This window comes from Macaca nemestrina, chromosome 6, assembly GCF_043159975.1.
Source record: "Macaca nemestrina isolate mMacNem1 chromosome 6, mMacNem.hap1, whole genome shotgun sequence".
In the NCBI taxonomy this organism is placed as follows: domain Eukaryota; kingdom Metazoa; phylum Chordata; class Mammalia; order Primates; family Cercopithecidae; genus Macaca; species Macaca nemestrina.
In genome coordinates, this window is record NC_092130.1 from 44,584,052 (window position 1) to 44,600,280 (window position 16,229).

Sequence of the window (16,229 nt, forward strand, 5' to 3'; positions counted from 1 at the left end):
ATTTAGCCCTGGCAATTGCCAGACCACCAGGGGGATCTCGGGGCCGGGCACTCCCCAAAGCAGGCTGCGCGCGCAACGGGGAGCGGGATGGGCGCGCACCGAGGGGCAAAGTTTCCTCAGAGCACTGCGGCAAACTCCACCAGGCTCGCTCGCTCTGACCGGGGGTCCCGGGTAAGCACGCTCACCTCCGATCCAGCCCGCCGCAAAGTCTTCCAGCTGGAGGCTTCCCATGGCCGGTGCTCCGGTCTCGCCCTCCCGGAGTCGGGGCAGTGCTCACTTAGGGTCAGTGGGGCATGGCCCGCGGGCGCTAGCGCGCCGCAACACCAAAGTCGGAGTCTCCAGCAGCCGCAGGTCCTTCTCCAAACCCAGCCCCCGAGTCACCCGCTGCGCGGGCTGCCGCGCTCACCTCTCCAAGTGCCGGAGGGCGGCTGACATCACGCCCCCAGTGGACCTTAAAGGCACAGCACTCTGGGTAGTTAAGGGTGCGCTCCGCGCGGCTCATCCCAGACCCAAAAAGGCAAGGGTCATCAAGTGAAATTCTTAGTCCTTCCTTCTCCGGGTCCCTTCCTTGCCAACTTAAGAGCCTCGGCGCCTTTGAAGTGAAAGTGCCAGCCGCCCATCCAGAGATGGCATTTAGTGGCGTTGCTCCTATCTCCCTGTGCTGTGCTGACAATGCTGATTCCAATCAGCGGTGGACTCTCTCCCATCCCAACGCTGGGCAGTGATGCCTTTTTGTTCATCCCAGACATGTCCCACTCAGTGCCCCGTGTCTAGAGCAAGCACCTGGTGGTTCAGGGTCATGTCTAACTTTCAGCTACAGCTCTCTAGGGGCCCAGCTCCCTGCCTGGCCCTGGCTCAGCCTACACTGTCCGCCCTGGGCCAACAGAAGGTGGTGCTCTCTACCTCAAACTCCCTCTCTGTAGTCAGACCCTACATTCAGCCAGGCCCCAGGCCAGAGGCCCATGCTCACTGGAGAAGTGGCCTGTTGTGTGGAGAGGCTTTTGTTTCAACGAGCGTTTCTTTCCTCCCCTCCTAAGAAGACTCGAAGCCACCCAGCATTCCGCTAGTTTCCAGCAGGGACTCAGCTGTGGGTCTCAGCCAAGATACCCCAACGTTGACAAGAATGGTGGAGGGTATGGTCAGGAGGAAGGGGCCTCTGCTGGGCCTGCTGTTGTCCCCTGGACATATCCATGTCACGTCATCCAGGTTAATATGCAGGGACAGTCAGCTAGATCTCCTTCTTCCAAAGCAAGACAGCCTGACCACCAAAGCTTGATCCTACAAAGGCCTGTCCACTGAGAAGTGGGGACTTGGAGGTGAAGGGCGCTTCCTGCAGCATTGCTCCCTCCCCTGCCCGGGCACACAGAGAGTGGACCTGTGTCTGGAGAGGACAGCCCGGGATGGAGTAGCCCGCCTGGCTGGGGAAGTATTGCAAAGTTCCAGGGAGGAGTGGAACCATCATACTCCATCTCTGCACCTCAGCTTCCTGCTGTGCATGGTGACGCACTCAGTCTTGAGGCTTCAGAGTTACCGTCAGCATCAACCCGAAGCTGTGCCCTGCCATGCCCGGGATATATGCCTAGGGCCGCTATGAGAAATGCAGGTCTCTGAAGAGTGGCCCTTTAGTGAGTTCACCATTGGAATGCATCCACAAGTGGAAAGGCTGCCAATTCTCAAAACCTACTCCTTTGGAAGACCACCTAAGGGGTGCCAGGCAGATTGTCCCCTCAGTCCTGTGTCAGCACCAATTGAGGAGGTCTTAAGTTGTCAGGCAGTGTCCCTGGCAGCCCCAGGATGGCCTCCCAGGCCCAGAAAGCTGCTGCTTGAACTGCTAATGAGTTGGAGCAGAGCAGAAGGAGTGGGTCACTTTCCAAAATGAATTACTGCACTCCATTCCCAAATACGTGCCACAAACCTGCCCATGGGGCGCATCACCCAGGGAAGTGCAGGGAGGACCCTAGGTTTACCAGCAACCGTGGCCAGGCCTGGAGAATCCCAGACTACAGGGCTATGAGCCCAGGCCGAATGCTGGCTCTGTGGCCGGGATCTAGGCCCTCCCTTCTTCCTGGCCTTTGCACTTCAGAGCACCACTTGCAGTGTGCTGCCGTTCACATTTGCATTCTACACTCGGGAGAGGGCAGGGCAGCTACTGGCCATTACACAGAGAAAGAAACTTCACAGAGAAATCCACTCCCTGTGTGACTAGGGCCAGAAAGCAACCCCATTTCCTCTCTCCCTCAGTTCCTTCCCCAATGATGACCTCTCAGAGCACTTTCCTCTGTAGTGGGACATGCAAATGGGCTATGCTGATAGCATTTGTTAACTAGTGGCCCACTCATCATTTCTTATTGACCCTTTCAGGCCACAGAAATTTCCTGAGCACCAGTCTGTGCTGGTGCCTTGCTTTTGGGAAAGTCTCTGTTTGAGAGGAGACAGTCCGTCTGAGATGCTACCCAGAGGTGGCTGTAAGAGCACTGGAGAGAGAGTCCATTGTTCTCCAGGAAGCAATCAGGCAAGGCTCTCCAAACCTGGAGTCTCCTGGCTGCACCTTTGGTCTACAGAGCTCCACAGCTCCCACCTCCCCAGCCACTCTCTCAGGCAAGCCAACAATCCCCTCCCCGTGTCCACCTGCCACACTTGGGCAGCAAAGGCCTGGGCCAGCTGTGCATGCCTGACCTGCTGCAGTGAAGGCCCTGCCCATGCCGCCTGCTCCCCTCTGCTTCCGGATTCCTGCCCTCACCCAGCTTTCCTCCCACTTCTCCAGCTGTTCTCATCTTCTTCCCTGCTGCCTTGGCCCCTTCTTATGCTTAGGTGTGGATTCCTCAGGGCCCCATCTGGACCCTCACCCACCCGCACCTCCCATCTCTTAGCGTATAACCCCCACACCTCGCTTCTGACTCCAGACGTCCCTCCACTCAACACCTCCACCTGGGTGGCTCAGGTCACCTTAGCGCATCCCTCGATGAACTCTCTCTTCCTCCTCCAGTGCCTCTTCAACTTAGAGAAACACACCTCCACCCAGTGGCCACCCAAAACAGAACCTTGGATGCCATCCTCCATTCCTCTCTGCCAAGGTCTTATCCCACCAGCCACAAAGTCCTGAGTGTCTATCCCCTCAATGACACCCAGACCTCACTGGTGTCTCCGAATGTGGCTCAGCCCAGGCCTGTGCCACTGCCCTGCCTGGATCACAGTGGACACGGGTTCCTGGGTTCCTCTGCCCCAGTCCTATATCCACCCTCCAGCTGCTGTCCCAGTGAGCTTCTGAAATCTTGAATCTGCTCAGTTTAGTGACCTTTGATGACTTCCTGTGATCTTGAGCATAAATTCCAGTTTCCCAGTGTGTTGTGTGTTGCTCTGTGAGACTGGGTCTGGCTACCTTTCCAGTTCTCACCTCAGTGTCCCACATTCTGTGCATGTGTGTGACTGTGCATGTGCTATTCCCTTGCGGGGAACACTTTCTCCCTCCTTCTCCCCTGGCTGACCCCTGCCCGCTTCTTAAGACTCAGCTCAGCTGTCGCCTTCTCCTGACAGGCCTTGCTTGAAGGCCTTCCTCATCACCCTATGCCACACGGGATCTGCTAGCTCTCATCTGTGTTTCTGAATATTCTGAGCATATCTGTATCACTGCTGTCAGACTCAACGGTTGATAATCTGTCTTCCCATCCAGACTGTGAGTCCACTGAGAAGAGGGTACTGCCTCATTCTGCACTGGACCTGCAGAGCCTGGCACAGTCCTGGTGGGTAGTCACTGCTCAGTCAGCTGGGCCTTAAATGGGGAGATATGGGGAAAAGTCTGAAGGTCCTGCCGGTGGCTGGCAGACAAGGAGGGCGTCTGGGTACAAGACAGAGCTGAAGAGATGGCCACATCACTCCCGGCTATGAGGATTCCCCCTGGCCTTTCCTGGAGCATCGCAGAAGCCCGGCTTCTTTCAGGCTCTCAAAGGTACCAGCCACATTTCCCCACAGAGCTTTTGCACTGACCACTCCCTCTGCCTGCAGCTCCCTCTCCCTGCCCTTCCCATAGCCAACTCCTACCTCCTTCAGATCTATGCCGAAGCGTCTTCTGCATGAGGAGGCCTCCCCAGTCCCCTCACGGGAGGTCAAGACCTCGTTGCCCTCTCTCAAGGCACCTCTGCTTCTTTTTCCAACTCTCACCATGCCGCTCAGTCCTTGTGCGATGCTTGGTTGCTGCAGGAAGATAGATAAGACCTGTCTGACCTATCTGCCACCATGACATTCTCGGGCTCTGCCACAGAGCAGGCAGACAACAATTACTCAGGACTGAGTTCAAAGGATTAATGAAACGGGAACGCAGGTTTGTGCTGTCTTTCTTCTTTGAGCGTTTGCCCCCGCTGCATCATTCCTGCACTGGCCTCAGACAACGGGAGCTCTGAGCCCCCTCCCTGACTCTGATGGGAAGGAAAAGGAGCACACGATTTTCGAGCTTCTCATTGGAAGCAGGATTTCTTCCTTTGTTGATGGCACTTTGAGAAGGTATGTGCAGAGCATGTGCAGACTAAATATGGCCCATCACCTATTCAACTTGAGGCTGGCAGTCAAGCAACAGAGGCCAGTGGCTGTGAAGTGAGGGGGTGAAGCAGCAGGCGGGAAGGCTGGGCTGCCTGGGCTCTGGTCCCAGTGCTGCTGCTGCCTCTCTGGGCATCTTGGGAAAGTCCAGGCCTTAATTCTTCCTCTATTTTTTGGAAGGTAAGGACGATCCCCTCCTAGGTGGTGTCCGCAGAAGTCTGAAATTCTTGGCCACAGGGATATCAGCTGCGGAGGTCTCATCAAGGTGCGCCAGGAGGGGGCGCTGATGCACAGCACTTGAGGCTCTCGGGCAGAGAAGACAAGCGTGGCTGCCCGTTCTGGATAGCTTCCTGGCCCGGTTTCCCTGGCACTGGCTGGCAGAGAGCCACACTCAGTATTTGTGTGGGCCGTGGAGGAGATGCTGTCCCAGGAGGCTCAGAGGGGAGTCTGAGGTGCCAGAGCAAACCTCTGAGAGGCTTGATGAGAACCCATCTGAGGTGTTTGGGTGCTGTGTGCTTGGATGGGAGGCGACACCCCAGTCTCTTTATCTGTGTAGATCTATCAAAGCCTTGAATGTCCCAGGCTTTCTTCCACTTTGGGGCTCTGAGCTGGCCCAGTGCTGCATGCTCTGTTTACACCATCTTATTAAATTATCTGAGGCAAGTCCTCCTTGGATAGGTGAGAAGAATGAGGCCCAGGGAGGTCAGGCAGTTTCTCTAAAGCCACACAGCAGTCAGTGGAGGACGATGAAGTCACACCTGCTGTTTGACTCCAGGGTCCATGCTATTAAAAAAAAGTGCTGCCTCCTGGCCAAGACTCAGGAAGTAGAAGTGACTTTCCCAAGGACCCTTGCCCCCACCCCCACCCCTCTGCATAAATGCCCTAACTTCTCTGCCTCAGGTTCTCCACTATCAGTGTGATAGTACTAACACTGTCCAACTGTGTCGTATTCATAGGACTCCTGCAACAGTTGAATCAGGGGGAAAACATCCCTTCCCCCAATACCATCCCAGTGCCCTGGGCTGCCCTCCATCCTTTCTTCCCTGACAGGGTCCTGTGGGTCCACAGAAGTCTGAAATTCTGGGCCATGGTGATATCTGATACCAGCTTGAAAATCATATGTGCTCCTTTCCATCAGAGTCAACCTGCGGGTTGAGGCTGGCTCTGTGGACGTCTGAGAATAGGAAATGCTGCTGTCTGCCTGACTGAAGGCTAGGCAGGTCAGGGGACCGGATAGCCCAGGTTGGAGAGGTTTGGAATCAAGGGGTTCCTGTGGGAATGTAGGAGGAGCCACTGCTGCCTGCTGCTCTCAAGGTCCCATCTGAAAGCCTGGCTAAGCACCTGCTATGTGCTAAACTTCCTGGAACTCGGAGGAGTTTGGCTGCTGACGGTGACAGAAGAGTCAGTGTTTGCGGACAGCCTACTCCATCTTCTGCCACATGGTGGTCTCCTCTGTCATGCACTCATCAGACATCAGCTGCTGGGCTGGGGGAGACCCATAAACCTCACATCAGGTCTGACCTCAAATACAGGCCAGGCAGGACCACAGGAAATGTGGAGGGCAGACCCAGAAGTCTTGGGAAGGAGCAGCATTTGAGCTGGAACTAAAAAGAAAAGCTAAGTTGTGAGCAGTGGAGAAGGGCGCAGAGGCAGAGGGAACTGCCTGAGCAGCGCTAGGTGAGAGAATGCAAGGGGAGTCAGGAAGAGTTTTGCTCACCCAAAGCCCCCATGGCTGTGGGAGGGGCAGTTGGAAGGCTTGGAGTCTGGCTCCTGAGGACCCTGAATGTCAAGGAAAGGGGCTGGGCCATGCATGATTCTGTGGGCAGTGGCATCTACAGGCTAGAGGCAGTCCTTAGTCCTGCTGCTACTCGGCGAGTGGATGAAAGGCCCATCTCTGGGGCCAGCTGTATCTCACCTGGACAAACCTCCATAGCCCATGCTGAGGCTGGCTCAGGCTCCTTGCAACCAGCATTTTTCTCTGCAGGGACCTGGTGGGCTTGCCCTTGGGAAGTTGAAGCCTGTGCCTGTCCAGCTCCTCAGAAGGGCTGTGATCCCCCTCAGCACTTGAGAGCAGGCAGTTCAGCCTCCCCCAGCAGGAGCTCACTGGGCCATTTAATCCACTGTGCCCAGACATCCTCCTCTGTAAGATGGGAGTGATAACTGTACCTGACTCAGGCTGCACTTAACTCACACTCAGTGAGTCAATGCATGTCAAGTGCTCAGCACCATGACTGGCACGCGGTGACACACTCAGCAAGTCAAACCTCACCATCGTTATGGCCTGTGTGTCCTGAGTGTTCGTCTGTGTTAGCACATGGACAGCTCCAAGCCAAGGCCAGCAGGTGGGCCAGAAGCAAACTGCCCTTCCAGCTGAGCCAGCCCCTTATCTGGGATCTCTTTTGCACCAAATCTTTCCTGCAAACTACTCCCTTAAGAGAGCTCTGCAGCATGGAAAACCTCTGGAGGGTCTCTTAAGCCCGATGTGCAGGGAAGGTACCTCCAGCTCACCAAGGGGTTGCTGACAGGCTGTTGCAGGGCTCTCAGCCCTACTTGGGTCTGGATGGCACGCCACACGGGAAGGGAGGAGGGAACATGGCTCAGACCCCGCTTGGGCTGCACAAGGAGAGAGTGGCCCCAGTTTGTACCATACACATAGATACCTCCCAACCTGTCTGTTCCTTTGGGGGCAGTGAGGGCCCACAGATTCCAACTCCTCGATGAGGCCCTAAACTAAAAAGACAAGCTAAGTTGTGAGCAGTGGAAAAGGGCGCAGAGGCAGAGGGAACCTCCTGAGCAGCACCAGGTGGGAGAATGCAAAGGGAGTTGGGAAAAGTTTTCCAGCCCTTGGAAAATAAAGGGAACAGTCCAATTGCCTCACCCCAAGAATAAAGCCAACAAGTCTTCCTGGCAAGGGCAACTTTATTTCTTCATACTCCCATCATACTCCAAACCCCAAATCCCTAAACCCAACGGGAAGTCATAGGAGTGCCTTGGAAATAGTAAAAAAACAGATTTTCTAAAAAGAATTTCTTTGATGTAACTCTAGTGTGACCAATTGATTTCTCTCTCCTTCTCAAGGTCTTCATCCTCAGGAAGCACGGTGAGCAGGTGAGGGCATTCCAGACAAGCAGCCATTGGATGGAGGAGTGGGGATCCAGTGGTCAGAGGTGTGTGAGCGTCAAAGCAAACAAAGAACCCACACCCAGGGAGGAGACACAAAACCAGCGCCACGGGACAGAGAGGCTGTGAACGTGGGTCACACCAGTGTGGCTGGTGCTAAAGGAGTTTCAAGCAGGAACCAGCATCTAAGTGTCTGGCCCCAGAGTAGGTGGGATGAGCACATACTCTCAAAATCCCAGTGTGCTTGAGCCATGTGCCAGGTGAGCCTGGGGTTGGAGGTTGGGCTGGAGCACCAGAAAACAGGTCCACACAGTCCAAGGAGGTAGGGCCTGGCAGACACATGCAGAGTCACCTTCCTCACCTGCTCTACCCAAGGGCAGGGGCAGGGAAAGGAAAGGTACAGAGGCAATGAGGAAAAAGAGACAGCAACATGGGTCTAGCAGAGGCCTGGGTGTAGGGGAGCACCTGGCTCATTTCTTGCTACGCATAGACCCACTGAGGAAGAATGTAGCGAGGAGGTGCTTAAGTACTTGACCCGAGGTCAGACGGAGCTGGTGTAAATCCCAGCTCCACTCTTCCTGGCTGTCTGCTAGCTGTGTGAGCTCGGGCACAGTTGTAGAATGGAGATGACACCAGTGTCTACACCCAACGATTATGAAGATGATCTCTGTAAAGTGCCTACTACAAAGTAAATGCTTAATAAATTGAAGCTGAAAGTATTACTCCAAAGCATCCAATTAATTCACCAGCTTCAAGGTGCACGATTTATTTACAAAACCAGCTTCTGGCTGTCTGCACCCTTCAGTTGTTCAGATGGCTCCTGCTCCCTCTGTCTGAGCTTGGGACGGGCTACAAAAGGAATGGTCTGAGGTCAGAGTCCCAGACCAGATGGCCACTTCTCTGCAAAGCCACTTTTGGTGTGGCTGTTCAATTCTCACACGGCAGTTTTTCCAGCTAGGAGAACAGGAAGGTGGCAGCCTGGGGCGGGATGGGTCTCTCCCTGGGGGTGGAGTGGCTGAACGTGGGGCACAGGCTGAGTTTCTCCCCTCTGCCCCTTGAGGAGAAAGGCAAACCCCAGGCCTGTAGAATGGGACAGCTCATGCTGGCAGGGAGCAGCCTGGTGGGCTGAGAGGGGCTGGGAGAATCTGCCGAGGGTTGGGTTCTTCCTGCTGGCTCTGCTGGGCAAGGGGGTAGGATGCCCCTCATCCACGGTCATGGGCACTGAGACAGAGAGAATACAGGCCTGAGGGCCAAGGTCCCAGGCCAGCTCTGGTCCCAGGGTAAACTGACTTCTGGGAGCCTACCCCCAATCACCTTCGTCCCTTGATGTTCAGTGGGTGCTGGGGGCCTGCTCTCCAGTGGCTTCCGCTGCAGCCAGCTCCGGCATCCCCGCGGTATGACCGCACCAGCCCTGGGCAGCCCCTGAGGGTCCCTAGCTCCCAGATGGAGAGGCAGGAGGCCCTGGGCTAGTGTGCAGCCCCTCTTCAGGGGTTCTGTAGTAATGCACGAATCCTGAGGCATAAAGACCATGGTTCCTGGAGAGAGGAGCATGCTGATCACTGTCATGGGCGAACGCTGCCGAGACCTGCAGGATGGGGCAGCGGGCCAGTGGGTGTGAGGACCCAGAGATGAGGTCTGAGTGTGCCGAGGCAGCCTGGGTATGAAGGAATAAGAGGGTCAGCCTGATGCAAGCCCACCTCCCAGGTTCAGGCCCAGATACCCAGGACCAGCCTGTGCCTGCAACACAGCAGTGGCAGTCCTAGAAGAGGGCAAGTCCATGTCTGCTCTGCAACCCAGGAAGCACTCAGCGATATCACTCACCCATCCAAGGGCACCCTGCTGGGAAGGGTGTGTCTGGGATTAAAACCCACCCGCTTTGCCTCCTCTGTCTTTGCAGTCACGGGCCACAGTGCCCAGCTGCATGGTGGTGATTAGGAATGTTATAGATCACAGGCTTCGGGTCAAATCCCAGGTTTGCTACTTGCTAGCTGTGTGCCCTTGGTCAACTTACTTAACTTCTCTGAGACTTGTTTTCTCATTCATAAAATGGGAATAATAGTACCGCTTATCTTATAGGATTACTATTGGGATTAAATGAGATGATGCTAGTGAAACATTTGTCTGAGAGCCTAGCAAGTCCTAAGGACCAAATTAATATTTCTGTGAGCTCACCATCATGCTTAGCACTTTAGGTTCGTGGTTGTATATAATTCTCACAATGGCTCTATTGTTGCTGCTGTTGTTTTGGTTTTTTTTGTTGTTGTTGTTGTTTTTGAGATGGAGTCTCACTCTGTCACCCAGGCTGGAGTGCAGTGGCGCAATCTCGGCTCACTGCAACCTCAGCCTCCTGGGTTCATGCCATTCTCCTGCCTTAGCCTCCCAAGTAGCTGGGACTATAGGTGCTCGCTGCTACGCTCAGCTAATTTTTTGTATTCTTTAGTAGAGACGGGGTTTCACTGCATTAGCCAGGATGGTCTCGATCTCCTGACCTCGTAATCCACCCGCCTCGGCCTCCCAAAGTGCTAGGATTACAGGCGTGAGTCACCGCGCCTGGCCAGTTGTTCTCTCTTTTATAAGGAAACCACTCTCTTATAAGGCCGCTCTCCTAGCAGGTGGTCAAGCTGGGCTTGAACAGGACAGTCTTTCTGCAGTCTCTGTACTCCCAACCAGTGACACCTTTCTCCAAGAGCCCCAGCAGCCCTGAGAGGGGCCTGTCCATGGGCATGTTAGAGTCTGGGCCCCAGGTTTGAAGGATGTGGGGGCCTAGTGCTGCTCCCCCCACCCTCTATGGCCTCCTCAACTCACAGAGCATTCGTCCCTGACTGTTGTCCTGCAGAAGCAGCCAGCCTGTGCCTCCCTCTCAGTGGGCGCATCTTGGGAGCCCCTGTGTGACCAGCCAGGAAGGGCAATGCTGGGCAAACTCTCCTCCTCAGAGCGGTAGTAAGGGAAGAACCCACTGAGCAGTTCTGAGTCCTCCTGGAGCGGTGTCTCGGGCTGCAGGTCCAACCCCTCCTCTGCCAGGAGGTACCCATAGGTACAGAAGAAAGGCAGGTACTCCAAGGCCACCTGGGCCCTATGTGAAAGGTGGAGGGAGCTTAGGGGCTTCTTGTCCCTTGAACTGGTGGCCTGCTGTTGGGAGGACAGGGGCCCTGGGTCATCCTCCTCCAGGAGGCTAGGAGAGGTTGGGGCCCCAGATTCATCCTCACAGTTCTTCTGAGACATCTGAGAAGAGAAGGACATTCCATCTGTTACTGCACCCTGAATTCCTAACCACACCAGCTCTGTCCCCAGTCCCTGCCTACATTGGAGGCTAGACGGGTCTTACAAAGCCCAAACCTGACCGTGGCTGTCCTCTGTGAAAAACCAGCAATGGGCCTCAACCATGGTTAGATTGTTCAAGCACACAGGCCTTCTTGCCATTCCTAAGTCACACCAAACTTGGCCTTCCCTTAGAATCTGTGCCAAGATCTGCTCCTGGACTCTCAGCTCAGAAGAGCCTTCCCAGTCCCAACCTCCCTGCAGGGTGACTCCAGATCATTTCATCACTGGAATGCTCTTGTTGGGGTGTGTGGTCCACCTGCTTCATGTGTGGGGTGGTCTTATCTGTCTTATCTGTCTGGTGCCTCTCGTTCATAATAGGCATTCAATTGACACTTTTTCAATTAGTCTGCTGGCTCTCAGTCCAACTCATATTCCCTTCACTCTGTCCACTCCAGCTCCACAGGCCTTCTCTTGGTCCATCTCACTTGCCAAGCATCCTCCCGCCACAGGGGCTCTGCATGGGCTAATGTTCCTGCCCAGAGTCTCTTCCCTCTCCTTTCTCCTAGGTGGTGACTTCCTCAGCACTTGACTAAGGTCACTTCCCTTATGTCCCTGGCTTAGTGGCATCACCTTCTTCATGACTGCCGCCACCCTCATACCCCTCATTCAGAGCACCCGTTCCTCTGCTGTGAAATATTTGACTGTGTGGTTTCTTGATTAATGTCTCTCATCCTGTTAGTTACAAATTCCACTGAGGCAAGGCCCATCTGTCTAGATCATTTCTGTGTCTCAAAGGTCTAGAAAAACCCTGGCATATGGTAGACACCAAGTATTGGAAGAAAGGAAAGAAGGGTGGGAGGGAAGGAAAGAGGCAGACAAAAAGAGAACACCTTGGCCAGGAACGAAGTCTTTATCAGACTCCATGGTGATAGGAGGGAGAAGTCACGTCTTGGGGAGAGGGTGGAGAAGCAGAATGAGGAATTAATTCCCAGGCCCAGAGGGGACACGTGGCCCGGAGTACCGGGTAGTGAAAAGCCAGCTCATTCCCACGTTGACTCTGCTAGACCCAGAGCCCATCAGGAACATGGCAGGGGGCCCCTTTGATCCTAAGAAAGCCCCCAGGCTGTTCCACTTGTGGACTCCAGTCCCATGGAAGAACCTAGGTGGCTTAGCCCCCAGCCTTCCTGACTCCCACCCTAGCCCTTAGGCCTTGAGTCCCTGCCCCTGACACATGCTCCTGTGGTCCATGCTCTCCCCCAACTCCCTGCAGGCAGCCTGACCACTGAGGTCCCTGTCCTAAGCCAGACCCCTTGGTAAGTGCCTACTGGCCCACAGACTGCCAGATTCTGGTGAGCAGGAACCAGGCCCCCTCCTCCAAGTCCCAGAGACCCAGCTCAGGGCCATCTTTGCTGAGTTTCTACAACTCCCAAACACTCCGTAGAGCTCTGTGGTCCTCTCTCTCAGGTAATCCTTAGGAAGCCCACCGGGATAGACTTGCCTTTCCAACTTCACTGTGCCAAGGAGATGGGACAGGCTAAATGGCAGCACCCAGGTTTGACCCACTCTGAAGCCTGTGCTCAGTTCACTGTGAATTATATGTTGTTGTGTGCCCCCATAAGACATGTTCAAGTCTTAAGCCCTGGCACTTGTGGATGTGACCTTATTTGGAAATGGGATCTTGGCAGATGCAATCAAGTTAATATGAGGTCACACTGGGTCAGGGTGGGCCCTGAATCCAATGACTTGTCCCTATAAGATGAGGGAAATTTGGACACAGACACACAGGGGGAGTGTCATATGATGATGGAGGAAGCGATTGGAATGATGCTGCCACAAACCAAGGCACATCAAGAATTGCATCATCACAGGAAGCTAGGAGGGAGGCATGAAGGAACAGATTCCCTGCTGAGACCCCAAGAAGAAAACAACCCTGCCAACACCTTGATTTTGAAATTTTGGCCTTCAGAACTGTGAGAGAATAAATGTGTGTTGTTTTAAGCTACGAAGTTTGTGTTAATTTCTTCTGGCAGCCCTAGGACACTAACACATGTAGGTTTGCTGGATGGCTCATTTGTGGGGATAAAGGGATATGACACAGACTTGAGGGCTCTCCCAGCACCACCCTGTGAGCAGCTTGGGGAGAAGGCCCATTGCCATGACCAAGATTCATTCTGTTGGGGGCTCACCTAAGGCCCTACACTTCCTGTCATCCAGTGGGCGCTGGACAGCACACACTCTCCCTGTGGTGGGCCAGCGGCCCTCCCACAGCTCATTCTTTCCTGCCAGGGCCCCAGCTCTGCTTCAACAGTGAGTCCTGGATTGAAGGAGGCCAGGTGTCCTCTGAGCTCCCCTGGGAGGCCTCAGCAAGATGGCAGGTGTACAATGCCACTCACAGTCTCCAGTGAGCACCACTTCCGGCGTCCTGTTCTGGGGTCAGCAGTAGCACCGCATCGTGACACGATGAAGCCTAATCGTAAAACTCTGGCTGAAAAGACAAAGCCTCCCTCGGCAGGCCTCTCCCTCCCAGCCTCCTCTTTACCCTGGCAAATCCCCCTCTGCCTGCTGAGAAAAGATTCCATCATGAAGTCATAAGGCCTGGTGCCAGGCAAGAAAGCCAGATGGCTCTGTTACCATGGAGACTCTACCCAAGCACCCAACACCTGTGATCATCACCTGTCTCTTAATTCAGCTTAATCCACATCTTCCCAGGAGACTCAGGGGAAACAAAGAGAATGCAAACATCTTCTGGACTCTGATCAGTTCTTCATCACTGGGGGCCAGTGAGCTCACCTGGGACTTCCGCCCAGAGACTGTGAGAGTGACTCAGCACCTCCAGTAGATGGTCAGGAAGGGCCCCAAGGATCTGTTCCACCAAGTCCAGGGAACTGGAGTGAGCTGCATGCTCCTCTCTGGGGTGCCTCAGTTCACTCAGGGTGGGGCCAAGACACCAGTCTCTGCCCTTGTCACTCACTTTCAGCTGCCTCTCCTCTGTGGCTCTTCCCCAGTCACTTGCTGGCAGGACACAAGACAAGTGGAGCAGTCATGGGAGGACTGATGATGTGGGACATCTGCTTTTTCCCACAGAGCCAATGTCCCCAGCTCCTCTCCCAGGCCTGGTGCTCCTAAGTATCAACTACTGCCCAGGGCAGTTCTCATGTGGTGTGTCATGTGGTCCTCTCCACAAATCTTCAAGTCAGGAAGTCCGCCACTGTCATGCCATTTTGCAGACTGGAGAGTTGAGCCTCAGTGCCGGGACAGGAAGGTGAACCAGCCTGAAAAAGGGGCTCCATTAGTTTCTAGCCTTAGGGCTTGAAGCAAGAGAGCCTTGGAATGCCACTGATGGTCACAAGGCTGAGACATCTCCAGGACTTCACACTTCCCCAGGGCTGGAGTCCAAGCCAGGAGTGACCCAGCCAGGTTCTCCAGGCTCAGGCAAAGCTCCTGCATCTCTCTACTCTGTGCCCTCAGACCCTGGTGCCCATCTGCTGCTGGGTCACTTTCTTTTGTATAGACTTAACTCTTTAATCCATATCAAATTTAGTTTTTGTAAGTGGTAATAGATAAGCCTCTAATTTTGTTTTATTTTGTTGAGTCACTTGACTCAACATCATTTAAGAATAAATTATTTTTCCCTAACCTGATTTGAAATACCAAAATAGACACATTCTAAATTCTTAACTATTGCAAACTTAAGTTCACTTTTATAATTTATTTTTGTATCCATCGCTTTGTCTCTCTTTGTACCAACATCATATTATTTTGATCTCTTTAGTTTTATATAAATTTAATTCATGTTATGTTATCACCTTTTAAAAACTCAACTTCATTGAGGTCTAATTTACATACACCACAAAGTATACTGTTCATGAATTTATACATCAAATAACAACCTTGGAATTAATATATAGAAATGCCTCTTTTCAGGTAATCCGCTCTCTTGCTTCCCAACTCCAAGCAACCACTGATGTGCTTTTTGATACTATAGATTTATTTTCCCTATTCTAGAATATATGGAATCACACAGTACATGTTCTTTTGTGCCTAGTGAGCTTCTAATATTCAGCACTATGTTTTTAAGATTCATCTTTTTTGTGGTATAGTTTGCTCCCTTTTATTGAGGAGTAGTAGTAATACTGTTACGTGGTGTAACACAATTTGCTTATCTAGCCTTCTGTGTATACAGTCTAGTTGTTTCCATTGTGAATAGTGCTGCTAGAAATAGTTACATACAAGTCTTTGAGTGGGTATAGTTTTCATTCTTCTTAGGTAAATAGCTAGGATTTGAGTAGTTCGATCACATCTTAAGTGTATGTTTAACTAAATAAGAAACTGCCAAACTGTTTCCATTTTATGGAATATCAAATGATACATTCATTTTACATTCCCAACAGTAATGTTGGGAAATGTCCCAGTTTCTTCACATTCTTACCACCACTTTTTAACTTTTGCCATTCTCGTGGGTGTATAGATACCATTCTGGTTTTAATTTGCATTTTCTTGATGACTAATGATGTTGAGCATTTCTTTTATGTGCATACTGCCATTTGTATATTTTCATGTAAGGGTTTACATCTTTTCTCATTTTAATAACTTTATTGTTATAATTAAAGTACAATAAGCTACATAGATTTAAAGTGTACAATTTGATCAATTTTTACATATGTACACACCTCAGAAACTATCACCATGGTCAGGATAACAAATATTTATATCAACCCCCAAATTTTTCTCATTTGCTTTTATAATCCATCTTCCCTCCATTCCCATCCACAGACAACCATTGATCTGCTCTCTTATTTTACATTTTCTAGAATTTTATACAAATGGAATCTAAAGTGTAGCTTTTGTATGATTTCTCTTAGCATAATGCTATTGAGATTAATCTATGCTGTTGCATGAATCAATAGTTTGTTCCTGTTTTGTTGAGCACTATTCCACTGCATGGATATATCCCTGTTGTTATTCTACTGTATGTAGTGTGCCATTCTTCTCTAGCTGTTTTGAAGATGTTTTTGTTTATCCTTTGTAAGTGGTAATAGATAAGGTTTTTAGCCCTTTATAATGTGTCTAGGCATGGTTTTCATTGACCTTATCCTTTCTGGGGTTTACAGAGCCTCTTAAGTACATTGATTTACATTTTTCACCACATTTAGGAAGATTTAGGTCTTTATTTTGTCAAGTATGTTTTTTCCAGCCTATTTCTCCTCCCCTTCTGGGACTCTAATGTCATGTATGTTAAATTTTTTTACGTTTTTCCATGGATCCCTGAGACTCTGCTCATTTATGTCTTAACCTTTTCTCTGTGTTCTTCAGATTTG

General features: G+C 52.1%; 2 protein-coding genes across 34 annotated transcripts in view; both read right to left on the reverse strand.

The window, feature by feature from the left end:
• The window catches only part of LOC105467114 (solute carrier family 25 member 48), an 80,013-nt gene extending 79,482 nt beyond the window's left edge, over positions 1-531 (reverse strand). For 15 of the 26 annotated variants that reach the window (XM_071098419.1, XM_071098413.1, XM_071098409.1 and 12 more), the window contains exon 1: positions 186-521. In XM_071098419.1, the coding sequence (XP_070954520.1) occupies positions 186-231 (46 nt within the window). In that variant the 5' untranslated portion in view covers positions 232-521. Of the gene's footprint in view, positions 1-185 lie in introns of all 26 variants that reach the window. The other 11 variants (XM_071098418.1, XM_071098421.1, XM_071098422.1 and 8 more) reach the window with 7 other exon arrangements.
• Positions 532-8,382: 7,851 nt separating this feature from the next.
• Positions 8,383-16,229, reverse strand: part of LOC105467117 (uncharacterized) — a 151,659-nt gene continuing 143,812 nt past the window's right edge. The window contains exons 1-4 of one of the 8 annotated variants that reach the window (XR_011624659.1): positions 13,305-13,563; positions 10,456-10,872; positions 8,965-9,235; positions 8,383-8,499 (exon numbers count right to left, since the gene is read on the reverse strand). Coding sequence is in view for 4 of the 8 variants with exons in the window: in XM_011716517.3 (XP_011714819.2) it covers positions 9,083-9,304; positions 10,456-10,872; positions 13,305-13,493 (828 nt within the window). In the remaining 4 variants the exon portion in view is untranslated. The other 7 variants (XR_978631.3, XR_978632.3, XR_011624660.1 and 4 more) reach the window with 7 other exon arrangements.